The 12,696-nt window shown below is 40.9% G+C and overlaps 1 protein-coding gene across 4 annotated transcripts in view; it reads left to right on the top strand.

Moving 5' to 3' along the window:
- Tnip3 (TNFAIP3 interacting protein 3) overlaps nt 1-12,696 on the top strand; it is a 76,001-nt gene that overhangs the window by 23,160 nt on the left and 40,145 nt on the right. For all 4 annotated transcript variants that reach the window (XM_042692984.1, XM_042692985.1, XM_042692986.1 and 1 more), the window contains one exon: nt 10,701-10,809. In XM_042692984.1, coding sequence (XP_042548918.1) covers nt 10,701-10,809 — 109 coding nt within the window. The remainder of the gene's footprint in view (nt 1-10,700; nt 10,810-12,696) is intronic.

Here is a 12,696-nt window from a genome sequence, read left to right as displayed (position 1 = left end):
CTCCTCCTTTGTTTTTCCCCTACCATCCCTTCCCTCCCACCTCCACAACTACCCCCCCCAGGTTCCCCCTCCCCCACTTAAATTGTAAAGTTCATTTTTCGACATAGTGTCTTGTACATCTCATTGTTGCAATGGGTCCACCTGTATCCCTATTTAAACAATTTGTTTTTTCTCAAGGGCAAATTTCTATAACATGAGGATTTCAACTTGAATCTGTTTGGTGATGATGAGAAATCAAAAGGAAGGTGAAATGAAACCATGAAAACACTCAAAGACTGTGGGCTTGGTTTATTCTCTGTGTTTTAGCATTTGGACTTTAAATAGTGTGGAGGAAATATTTTGTGGCATTTCTGGAATCCCTGGTGTGAAACAAATCGACAAAGTAACTTGGTTCACACACACGTTCTCCTTCTGCATTGTTTTAGAAAAATAAAACATGGACTAAGTCATCTCATTTGTTTTACTGTCCTAATTTCAGGAGCATTTGTTTTTGTCCCTGTTGCATAAGGAAATGACAATTTCACTTTTATTAAAAAAAAATTCCTTCATTGAACAGAAGAGAAGCTAAGTATCAAATTGGAACTTGCCATTTCATTTTAATGTGCGACAGTCCTGGGGTTTGAACTCCTGAGAACGGTCCCTAAAGTTTTGTTTTCTGGTGCTTTTTGTTTGTTTGTTTTTCTTGCTCAAGGCTAATGCTCTACCACTTGAGCCATAGCTTCACTTCTGGCTTTATTCCCCCCTGTTTTGGTGGTTAATTGGGAGGTGAGCCTTGTGTTCTCTCCTGCCTGGGCTGTCTAAAAACCATGATCCTCAGACCTAACCTCCTGAGTAGCTAGGATTACAGGCATGAACTATGAGAGCCCAACAAATTTAATATTTTTAAGGGCAACATTTTCTTTTGTTGTTTGTTCTTTATTTTTATTTTCTTCTTCATAATAATTATGCAAAGAGATTTCAATTCAGCATATCAGTTTATAAGGACAACACTTTTGCTTTCACTTTTACCAAAAGTTTAAAAAAAGTGTACAAAGGATATTTTTACCCACTTTGAAGTAAGTTATTACAGAGTGGTTTTGTGACAAATTTTTTTTCTACAAAGATGATCATTCTCCAATAAAATCCCAAGTTGTCATCAAAATACAAATACAGGGTCAGGCACTGGTGGCTCATGCTAATAATCTTAGCTACTCTGGGAGGTGAGGTCTGAGTTAGCAGTTCAAAGCCAGATTGAGCAGGAAAGTCCTTAAGACTCTCATCTCCAACTAACCATCAAAAAAAAAAAAAAGGGCTGGGAAGGTGGTTCAGTGGTAGAGCACTTGCCTTCCATGCCTGAGGCCCTGGGTTCGATTCCTCAGCACCACATAAGCAAAAAGAAAACAGCCAGAAGTGGCGCTGTGGTTCAAGTGGTAGAGTGCTAGCCTTGAGTTGAAGAGTTGAGGGACAGCACCCAGGCCCAGAGTTCAGGCCCCACGACCGGACACCCCCCCCCCCCACCACCCGCAAAAAAAAGCCTGAAGTGAAGATGTGACTCCAAAGGGAAAGCACTAGTCTTGAGCAAAAAAGCTCAGGAACAGCACCCAGGCACTGAGTTCACACCCTAGGACACACACACACACACACACACACACACACACACACACACACACACACACACACACACACAAAATAAAATCAGAGCTGAGTGCCAGTGGCTCATGCCTGTAATCCAAGCTACTCAGGAGGCTGAGATCTGAGGATCATGGTCAAGGCCAGTCAAGGTAGGAAAGTCCATGAGACTCTTATCTCTAATTAACCACCAGAAAACAGGAAGTGGAGCTGTGGCTTAAGTGGTAGAAGGCTTGCCTTGAGCTGAAATGCTCAGGGCAGCACTCAGGCCCAGAGTTCAAGTCCCATTACCAACAAAAAGCAAAAACAAAACAAAAAACAAAATCAGAATAGGAACATTGGCAATAATCTATCTCCACTGCAGTTTTGCCAATAAGCCTCCTAAATCTTTATTCCAACAGGATTGGGAGAAAAGGGGATTTGAGCTAGGCTCATGCATTGACTTTTCATGACTTTTAGTCCTTTTCCATCTGGGATGGCTCTCCAGTCTTTCCTTGACACACAAGACCTGTCACTTTAAAAGCCTGGAATTCTGTAAAGTGTCTCAATTTGTTTTGGTTTATATTTCTTCATAATTATATTTAGGTTTTGCATTTTAGCAGAAATACTACAGTTGTAAGAGCTATGGTGTGTGTGTGTGTGTGTGTGTGTGTGTGTGTGTGTGTGTGTGTGTGTGTGCGCGCGCGCGCGCGCGCCAGGATTGGGGCTTGAATTTAGGGCTTTGTCTCTTTCTTGGCTTTTTTTTCTGCTCAGGGTTGGTGCTCTATCACTTGAGTCACATCTTTACTTGTGACTTTTTTGCTGATTAATTGGACATAAGAATCTTTCCATTTTATCTGCCCAGGCTGGCTTTGAACCTTGATCCTTAGATCTCAGCCTCCTGAGTAGCTAGGATTATTAGAGTAAGTACTGGTATTGTTAAGTTCCTGGCTAAAAATGTATTGTTATTGTTATTTTGCTGTTAAGAGAATCTTCATATAGATTTGCTCTTTGAGAACTTCCTGTTTTCTGACACAATAAGAATGTCCCAGTTCATCAATTTCACATCTATGTGAATAATGCAAAGGAAAGGAATGAGTATGGATCATTATAATCATTGATAAAAATCCACTAAATATGGCATTTTATGTCTTTTCTGGTCTCTGACAGCAAGGTCCCAATCCCTTCATCTTTTTGATAAAATACAAGCCACTTTTGGCCAGATCTCTTGCATTAGTTTTATTAGAAGTGGTTCAAAATATGCTAAATCAAATTGTGATCAGTTGTCATTGTATGTAAGGTAAATCATAGTATTTAATGAGAATCATTTCTGAAAAAGTTCCACAGTTCAGAAGGAAAATTATTTGTTGTGTTTATGATATAAACTAGCCCTTAGCAATTGAAACTTAAAAATACCTTTATTAATAAAGAAATAAGAGTGTTATCTACTGAAAGTAGTAATTTACGAGAGATTAGTATGGTTTCTGCACAATGGGAAAATGCAATAAATCTTAAAATATTTGTATGAAACATTTAAAAAGAAATGAGCTTTAATTACAATCCACATGTTTGCCACCCATTGTAATCATCCCTCCTCAACTTTACACCATTGAACTCAAAATCCAATATGAAAGCTTCAAGGAATCTCAGAAACAATTTTCTAGCTGAACTGAATACATACTGCCCTCTAGAGGCATCATTAAATCAGCGCAGCATTTCCTCCAGAAAGCTAGCCTACTTGGAGCCAGGTAGAGAGAAGTGGCACAAAGCCCCTACAGCCACTCTGCTGTGCTGAGCTTTTATTCTTTCCCCATCCTCCTGGACCTCCACAGGAGGTCTGGCATGAACACGTGATTTCAGAACAGTGACCCGCCTCACTCCCAAAACGGAGAACACAAACAGGGATCCAGCATAAGAGCAGGAGACCAAATAACAAAGTTCTGGTTCACAAGAACCTTTTTTCCATCTTCTGGGCTTTCATGTCAGACATGAAAACACAATTTTAGAAACTTCTTTGAATTTTTAAGCCACATAGTCTTAGGTAACATTTTAGAATTCTTGCTGGGTGCTGGTGGCTCACACCTGTAACGATACATCTAAGGATCAGGGTTTGAAGCCAGCCTGGACAGAAAGTCTGTGAGATTTTTATCTCCATTCAGCTAAAGGATCTGGGGTGGAGCTGTGGCTCAAGAGATTGAATGCCAACCTTGAGCAAAAGAAGCCCAGGGACAGAGCTCAGACCCAGAGTTCAAGCCCCAGGACCAGCACCAAAATAAATAAATAAAATTAAATAAAAATAAAAAAGTTAGAATTCTTTTGCTTGCCTGAGGAGGATGCTACTTTAAAAGATTCCTTTCCACTACCTTCTCAAGCCCAACTGTTAACATTGCCATTTAGTAAGGATGACATCAGGACTTAATCACTGCAAGCACACATGTACACACACACAGAGAACAATTCTTTTTTGAGTAATTTGTTTCTCCCCATAATAGCCAAGATCAATGCTTAGATTACTAAGGATAATAACAAAAATAAAACCCCAAACTTGCCACCTGAGGTCTTAAAGACTAAGTTACTGGAGATTGGTTACAATTTCTGGTTTCTGAAAAATCTGGAAATATTTCTATTAAAGAAGCTTCTATCAATTTTTCTTTCCTTCTTTCATATTTGAAAATATGCTTTGTTCTTTAAGACATAGTTTCAAATACATGGCTCATGACAGAAGATCAAACAGCAAATATGGCTGTGGCAGTGAGCTGGGAGGGAGGGAGGGAGGAAGTGTGTACAAAGAGGTGGGTGTGCGGGTATGTGGGGGGAGAGAGTGGGCTCCTGATCTAAATTCTTACTCTGGCTTCATTGGGTATCATTTCTGTACAGCTGAGTCTCACTTCCCTGTCACATAGGTACAGGAGATAAATGGCCTTCAAGCTATTTCCAGGATAGTGGTTAACTGGTTTGTCTACTGAATGCAATTATATTCTCCAGGAAGTACTCTCCTTGCCAATATTACTGTAACAGTGCCGTAGAACCACGAAACCAAGTCTGCTGGTTTTGAATTACAACCTACTAGGCCTCCCTAAGGCTAGTGAAGGGTGACTATGGAAGAATATTGTGTATTTACAGCCAATTTAATGTAGAAATGGTAGAATAAGATAGGTAGATTAGATGCAAACATCCCCGACAAAGCAATCACCCCGAACTCTGAGACAATCTTTCCTACCTAACAAGATCCTATAAGTGAATAATGTGTAGGTTCTAGTCAACTAATAACATTTAAATAATTTAATAATCATTGAATGAACCTTTTAAGTGATGGCACTCAAAGGCAGGTGTCATGTTTGGGATCCTTTTCTGGGACCTCTGGACTGGAGACAATTTATACAAGCATCAGTGGCCCTAAAACCATCATTGCTTCCCATGTCCTCGCTAGCCATTAGTTCAGAATGCATGATGGATTTGTCCCCAAGCATCAGCCTAGGGAGAATCAGCTCATAGCCAGGTTGAACTAAGAGGGATGCTATTAGTAAAAAAATATTGGCAAATTGCCTTTACCAACTATTCTGCTGGAAAATCAAATTCATCTTCCAATTTCTATTTTTCTATTTTGATATGTTCTTGGGAGTGAAAGATAGGAAGAGGGCCAGTAATCATTGTATTTCCTGTCCGTTTACACCGTAAGCAAATGAATTTGGATATCCTGATATCCTCATCTCAAATCCAGCCAAGCAATATTGTCTATCTGTTGGAATAAAATCAACTTACAATGTAGTAATGAGGATATCGTAAGTAAAGATTTTAATAATAATGTTTGAGTCGGAGAGTAATTTATGTATTTTTATAGGATATGTATGATAGGAAGCAAGGAAGAGAAGGAGGGGGGAAGGAGGAAAGAAAGAGAGGAAGGCAGGAAAGGAGTGAAGGAGGAAGGGAGGGAAGGAAGGAAGGACTCTAAGACAAAAGCCATGTTGAAGGCTGAGGATGTGGCTTTATGGTAGCTATGTGGTAGCTTGTCTGTCTAGCAAGTGTGAGGCCCTGAGTTCAAACCCCAGTATTAAAAGTGTGTGTGTGTGTCTGTGTGACTGTGTGTGTGAATGTGAAGAACTTCACTGTAGACTTTTATCTTTAGAGACAGAAAATATGAAGCGTACACACTATTTGTATTTAATTTGACTTGGGATGAGCGATGGGACCACGGAACCCGGATAGCACAATAAGAGTTCCTGCACGGATGAGGTGTGTCTTTCCCTCCACGGCTCTCCTCACATCTACCTTCATGAATCTGCTATGCTGCAGTTAGTAGGGACAATCAATTTTTTCTTTAGAACTGGAGTAGAAATGCCTGTCAAGTTGGAAATCCTAAATTATTTAGATATACCAGAGCTTTCCATGAGCCTGCTACATGAGTAACTCTTAAAAAATCACTGCGCCATAACACTAGCATGAAAAGCCACTGTGTGGTTCACAAAGCAAGTGACCTTAGGAAGATGTCAAGGGAATTGAGACAGGACTTTCACGTCAAGGGGTGTCAAGTTTCTGTCTAAAAAATAAGAATAATGAGCCAGGTACCAGAGGCTTACACCTGTAATCCTAGCTATTCAGGAGGCTGAAATCAGAGGATGGTGGCTTAAAGCCAGCCTGGGCAGGAAAGTCCATGAGAGTCTTATCTCCAATTAACCTCTAAAAAAACCAGAAGTGGAACTGTGGCTCAAATGATAGAGCACTAGTCTTCAGCACAATAGAGCTCAGGACAGTGCCCAGGCTTTGAGTTCAAGCCCCAGGATGCACGCCCACCACAGAGAGAGAGAGAGAGAGAGAGAGAGAGAGAGAGAGAGAGACCGATGTAAAGGCAGAGCTGAAAGCATAAACCACTGGAATTAGAATTTCCATCTGTCAGCTGAGCAGAGTCAAGCATCAGTTCCCAAGGGGTGCATATGTACCAAATAAAATGAATGCAAGGATTATCTAAGATTTGTTCTATTTGTTGCTTAAAGGTTGGTAGGATTGTTCTTTTACTCAACTGAAAACTTTAGGTCGTGATGTTACATTGATGATATAATAATATTGGTTGCCATTTTGAGTCATCTAAAGAGAAAATCAGAGTTGATCTACTTTAATTAGTTCTGCTATTCAATTGCAAGAATTGTGAGCTCTATAGGAAAGAAATAAGCTTAGATAAATTCTACCTTCTCATAAAGTAAGTGTATTGAAAATTATACTTCATGACACATAATGAATTTTATGAATTAAAACATGACAATATTTTTGTCTGCTCAATGCTTTCATTGATTAACAAATAATTGAAAAGATCTGTTAAGCATGTCATAAAACCCAAATATATAATATTGTTGTCTTTTATCCAAAACACTACTAATTTTAACTATCTCCTGAGCCAAGTTGAAATTTGGAGTTTTAAAAATTTATTTTTCCTTTTCATTCAACAATAAACTAAATTTGTGAATCTTAGTTTCCAAACTCATTGATCACAGTGTTTGGTAACCAAGGTCCTTAGAATAATTAATAACCACTTAAAGGAGCTGGTGGCTCCTGCCTGTAATCCTAGCTACTCAGGAGACTGCGAACATAGGATCGAGGTTCAAGGCCAACTTGGGCAGTAAAATCTATGAGACTCTTATCTCCAAGAAAGTATCCTAAAAAGCTACAAGTGGAGCTCTGGCTCAAGTGATAGAGCTCCAGCCTTGAGCAAAATGAAGTTAAGGACAGTGCCTAGGCCCTGAGTTAAAATATATAAATATAACCATATCTGTGCACTGGTGCCTTAAGCCTGTCTCCTAGCTTCTTAGGAGGCTGAGGTCTGAGGATCATGATTCAAAACCAGCCCAGGCAGGAACATCTGTGACTCTTGTTTCTGCTAAGACTCCCCTAAAAGCCAGGAGTGGAGCTGTGGCTCAAGTGGTAGCACACTAGCCTTGAGCAAAAGAAGCTCAGGGACAGAGCCCAGGCCCTGAGATCACCCCAGGACGAACACACACACACACACACACACACACACACACACACACACACACACACACACACACGTGAGCCATGAAGTAGCCCCATTCAATATCAGCTATTTATGTAGTTACCACTTGGTGCTAAGACACAGAGCAACAAATAAAGCTGAAGGACATTTGTCTTCCTGAAACATGTATGGAAATGAGAGAAGGGTACAGCAGAGAAGATAACAAATTCATAAAACCCTTTTAGAAGGAAATGAAACAGAATTGAGAGAGTGCAGTGATAGGTTGAGAAGCTTTGCTTGTTGTGGTCCTAGGGCTTGAACCTAGGGCCTGGGTGTTGTTTCTGAGCTTTTCTGCTTAAGGCTAGTGCTCAATCATTTGAGTCACAGCTCCACTTTCTTATCTCTCTCTCTCTCTTTCTCTCTCTCTCTCTCCTTCCTTCCCTTCCTTCCTTCTTTCCTTCAATCTTTCTTTCTTGCCTTCCCTCCATCCTTCCCTCCATCTTTCCCTCCCTCCTTCCTTATTAGTATTTTCCATAAGCTGAGATGAGACAAACAAGACTAGAAGGGAAGAAGAGAGGAAAGAAGGGGAGTAGAATATGAGAGCAGACAGACAGACAGCAATATCATTTCATGGCTTTAGAGAGCTCAGTGGGTCCTCCCAAATGATCTTCTGGGGTCTTCAATGCTCAGAGACATATTGGTCACCAAAGGAGGCAGTACCAGAAAGGCCTGGCAAGCTTGGTTGAGTGAGACTAGGTCAGACAGCTGGCTCAAGCCTTAATGTTTAGCTTAGTTCAAATCTAGTGCTATGATTGGTGACCCCAGTAAGTCTGAATGCTAGGGCAGTTACAGTGATGATGAATTTTTGAGAAATACATTAGAAATAAAGTAGAAAAGCACAACACTGGGTAGGGGGTGTCTATGAGAGGAAGAATGGACTTGGCTGTGAATGACTTCAACCAAAAGACTGGAGTCCCCAGGGGAACCGAGGAAGGAAAGGATGGAATCTGTCAGCACAGGCATTCTCTTTCTGCTTCCAGACACCATGAAGGAACCATCTTGGCTTCACCTTGGGGTCCATAGCCACGGCTCCAGGTGACTTTGGACTGAAACCTCTGATGTCAGGAGCCTGAATAGATCATTTTCCTTTAAATTGTTTCATAGCCATAAAAAGCTAACAGAATGCAAAAGGAATTTTATAATTCTCCTTTGAGGGTTCTGGGAAAGCCTGAAGATAGATTCTGATTCATATACCATGTGTTTGGCTGTGGAAGATAGGCTGTAGACTCAGTAGCTTGTATTTTGAAAGAGGATTCTATGTGGCACCTGAGGACAGACATTTCACAGCCTGCCAGGAACAACAAAGGAAAAACATGATGGTCAATTCACATTACTTAGGAACAGGTTTTATTCCAAAGCATAGAATCCAAGCACAAGTAGTTGTATCAAAAAGGAAAGGATAGTTCATTAGAAAGATGTGAGGAGTCAGCCGATGGTGGCTCACACATCTGTAATCCTAGCTACTCAGGAGGCTGACATCTGAGGATTGTGATTTGAAGCCAGGCTGGGCAAGAAAGTCTATGAGACTCTTATCTCTAATTAACCACCAAAAAAGCAGGAAGTAGAGCTAGGGTTGAAGTAGTAGCATGCTAGCTTTGTGGACAAAAGCTAAGGGAGAGTGCCCAGGCCCTGAGTTCAAGTCTTAGGACTTCCCTTCATCCCCCGCCCCCCACAGAGTTGAGAAGATTCCATAAAATTCCATAAAATCCATGGTTCCACTTCTCAGGTCTGAATTTTGCCCCCATTTCTGCTCAATCTCAGCTCCCTCTGGTTACACAAAGGCATCCCAAGGCCAAGCTTAGGTCACCTGTTTCCTTTTGGACCCATGGCCATGAGCAAAGTCGAGTAGTAAAAGCATTGATATCAGAGTCTACTCCTAGGAGCCACTGGCAAAGGAGTTGTGGAACAGGGCAGATGAACAGCTGAGCAACCACTGTTACAGACCTATGCTTAAGCATTCCTGTCTCTGTGTTTATTTTATCTGGACATGATAATGAGACATAGTTCTATATAACTTCGAGAAACAGTCCTCTAAGAACTCTTTCTCGTCCCAACAGCTTACTTTCAAAGAGTGCAGCTAATGAGACAAAAACATCTGGCAAAAACATGTAAAACAATGAGTGCATTTTTCTTGAGTGTTTTCCTTTTGGTTTGTTTGTTTTTGGATGTTGGACCTAGGGCTTGAACTCAGGGCCTGGGTGTTGTTCCTGAGCTTTGTTGCTCAAGACTAGTAATTTATCACTTGAGCTACAGCTTCATATCCAGCTTTTTGGTGGTTAATTGGAGGTAAGAGTCTCACAGACTTTCCTGCTTGAACCAAAATCTCTGCCTTCTGAGTTGCTAGAATTAGAGGTATGAGCCACCAATGCCTGGTGTTGGATTTCAGCCTAATAGTAAGGTCTGTTTTGACATTCTGGGATCTTAATGATTTGTTAGATACAACTTGCTCCGGTTCTCAGCTCAATGAAGCCGTTGAACTAGATTTTCAAAGTGGATTTCTAATACTCTTAGTTTAGTATTTCCACTTGCTGGCAGAGAATGGCTTAGGAATTTGACCTCAGGTTACTTGAAGATATACAGAAAAAAAGATGGTACAAGATAGACTATCTGTAGATCTGAGTTTGACCTCAGTGCTGACAATGTTTTCTACTTCAAATTCACGTAAGCCATTACATTCCTAAACTCAAGTTTCCTTGTGCCATGAGGACAATGGCTTTTTGTATCTATTGAGTAGGAAGACTATAAAGCACGTGGTTTGCAGGGGATGTTCAATTCTTGTTATTGTTATCAGTCTGACAATCTCTAATCTTTCCTATATATGACTGTATTATATTGTATGAAGTATGCAAGTCAGTGGAAATTAAATTCTTATCCATGTGCTCTTATGGTATGTCTAAAGAAAAGAAAATTAGCATACTTTGTAGATTCCAGAAGGAATTTACTGGACTCTTGAAGATTATTCCTTCCTGGTTTATTAGTCCAAGGCTGGCTTAGAACTGTGGTCCTCAGATTACAGGCATGAACCCACAACACCCTTGAGTCATCTGTAAGTACCTCTGTCCCATGTGACTTTCCCATGTCCTTCATGCAGGTGTGACAGTCTGGAGCTGGACAATAAAATCCGGGATCTGATTGAGAGAAATTCTCCTCCTGATCCAAAAGGGGTCACACCAAGTCACAGAACTTTCTCTTCCCCAAAGGTAAAAACATAAAAATAAGAATGCATTTAAGATTTCATTTCAATATGTCTTTAACAGCTTATTCACCCAAAAGAATTGATGGGGGCAATCTTCCAATCATGTACCGGAAATCTTATACTTCCTTCACTTCGCGGCTGGGAAGGAAAGCAAAGCAGTTTAAATGTTTTCTTGCAGTTATTTTCTGTCAGGCAGCAGGGGGCACAGGAGGTGAGGGAAGAGACCCTCTTCTTAGAAAGAGCATTTGGGAACAATGGAGGAAGTCACTCCACTGACAAAATCAGTACAACATCTGTATATGTCTGCTTGGAATTGTTCTTGTGTTTGATTTACTTCAGTTTTAAAGAAAAAAAGAAGCAGGCTTTTCTCACTAAAGAAGTTGTTTGACTTTGCATTTCCTGTTGTTTGAAGATATTTATCTATGAGACTTTATATAAGTAAAAACGTGTAAGTTGCTGGGAGCTGCCTGTAAATCCTACCTACTCAAGAGGCTGAGATATGAGGATTGAGGTTCAAAGCCATCTTGGCATAGAAGCTCAAGGACAGCACCCAGATCCTGAGTTCAATTCCCAGTGCCGGCACAAATAAAACAACATCTTCAGGGTTAAAACCCAGCTAATGGGCTGGGAATGTGGCTTAGTGGTAGAGTGCTTGCCTAGCATGCAGGAAGCCTTGGGTTCGATTCCTCAATACCACATAAACAGATAAAGGCAGAAGTGGTGCTGTGGCTCAAGTGGTAGTGTGCTAGCCTCGAGCAAAAGCAGTTTGGGAACAGCACCTACACCCTGAGTTCAAGCCCTAGGACTGGCAATAAAAATAAAAACTGAGCTAAGGAATTTGTGGACAACTTTTTAGAAATGTATTTTCCTCTTCTGTAGCCTGAGCTTTTCAGTTGAAAGAATCTTTCATGGTCCTTACAAAACAGATGAAGTAAGTAGCTTTGGAGCTTGACTGGCAAAGATAACATTAAGTGATTTAGAAGTCAGTATAGAAATAACTTCCGGGGCTGGGAAGGTGGCTCAGTGGTAGATCGCTTGCCTTACATGCATGAGTCCCTGGTTCAATTCCTCAGCACCACATAAGCAGAAAAAAAAAGTGGAAGTGGCACTGTGGCTCAAGTGGTAGAGCGCTAGCCTTGAGGTGAAGAGCTAAGGGACAGCACCCAGGCCCAGAGTTCAGGCCCCACGACCGACCCCCCCCCCCCAAAAAAAAGGCAAGAAAAGAAAAGAAATAACTTCCGTTCTTACTTCTACAGTAATCCATGCTCATCGTAAAAATAATTTACGTGGATGAATACTAAGAGACAATGAAAATCACAAAACATTTCCTGTGGAGTCAGTTGAGTTTCCTGGACAAATATTTATTCTTATAGTTGATATGCATCCATAAATTTGCATGTTTCTCTCTTCAAGAAAGCCCTAGAAGATCTGCTTCCAGTAGATCTCTCTCAGCAGAATCTCAGCAACTGAATACCCTCCTGTGTGTGTGTGTGTGTGTGTGTGTGTGTGTGCCCACTTTTCACTCTCAGATTGAGAGACAACAGACACACAGGCAGGCAGACAGACAGAAAGACAGACAGACTGAAAACTGACATAGAATTTCTTTTATTACCAGTCTTGGGGCTTAAACTCAGAAACTGCATGCTCTCCTTAAGCTTTTTTACTCAAGGCTAGAGCTCTACCACTTTAGCCACAGCTCCATTTCTGGCTTTTTGTGCTTAATCGGAGATAAGAGTCTCATAGACTTTCCTGCCCCAGCTAGCTTCAAATCTTGATCCTCAGATCTCAGCCTCTGTAGTAGCAAGGATTATAGGCATGAGCCACTAGTGCTTGAGTGTAAATGATTTTTTTTCACTTACTAAAATGCAATGGAGAGTCCTGTACCTACCTC

This window comes from Dipodomys spectabilis, unplaced genomic scaffold (assembly GCF_019054845.1).
Source record: "Dipodomys spectabilis isolate Male_0828 unplaced genomic scaffold, ASM1905484v1 ptg000162l, whole genome shotgun sequence".
In the NCBI taxonomy this organism is placed as follows: domain Eukaryota; kingdom Metazoa; phylum Chordata; class Mammalia; order Rodentia; family Heteromyidae; genus Dipodomys; species Dipodomys spectabilis.
The sequence above is the reverse complement of the archived record's forward strand: the minus strand, read 5'-3'. Positions and strand labels throughout refer to the sequence as shown.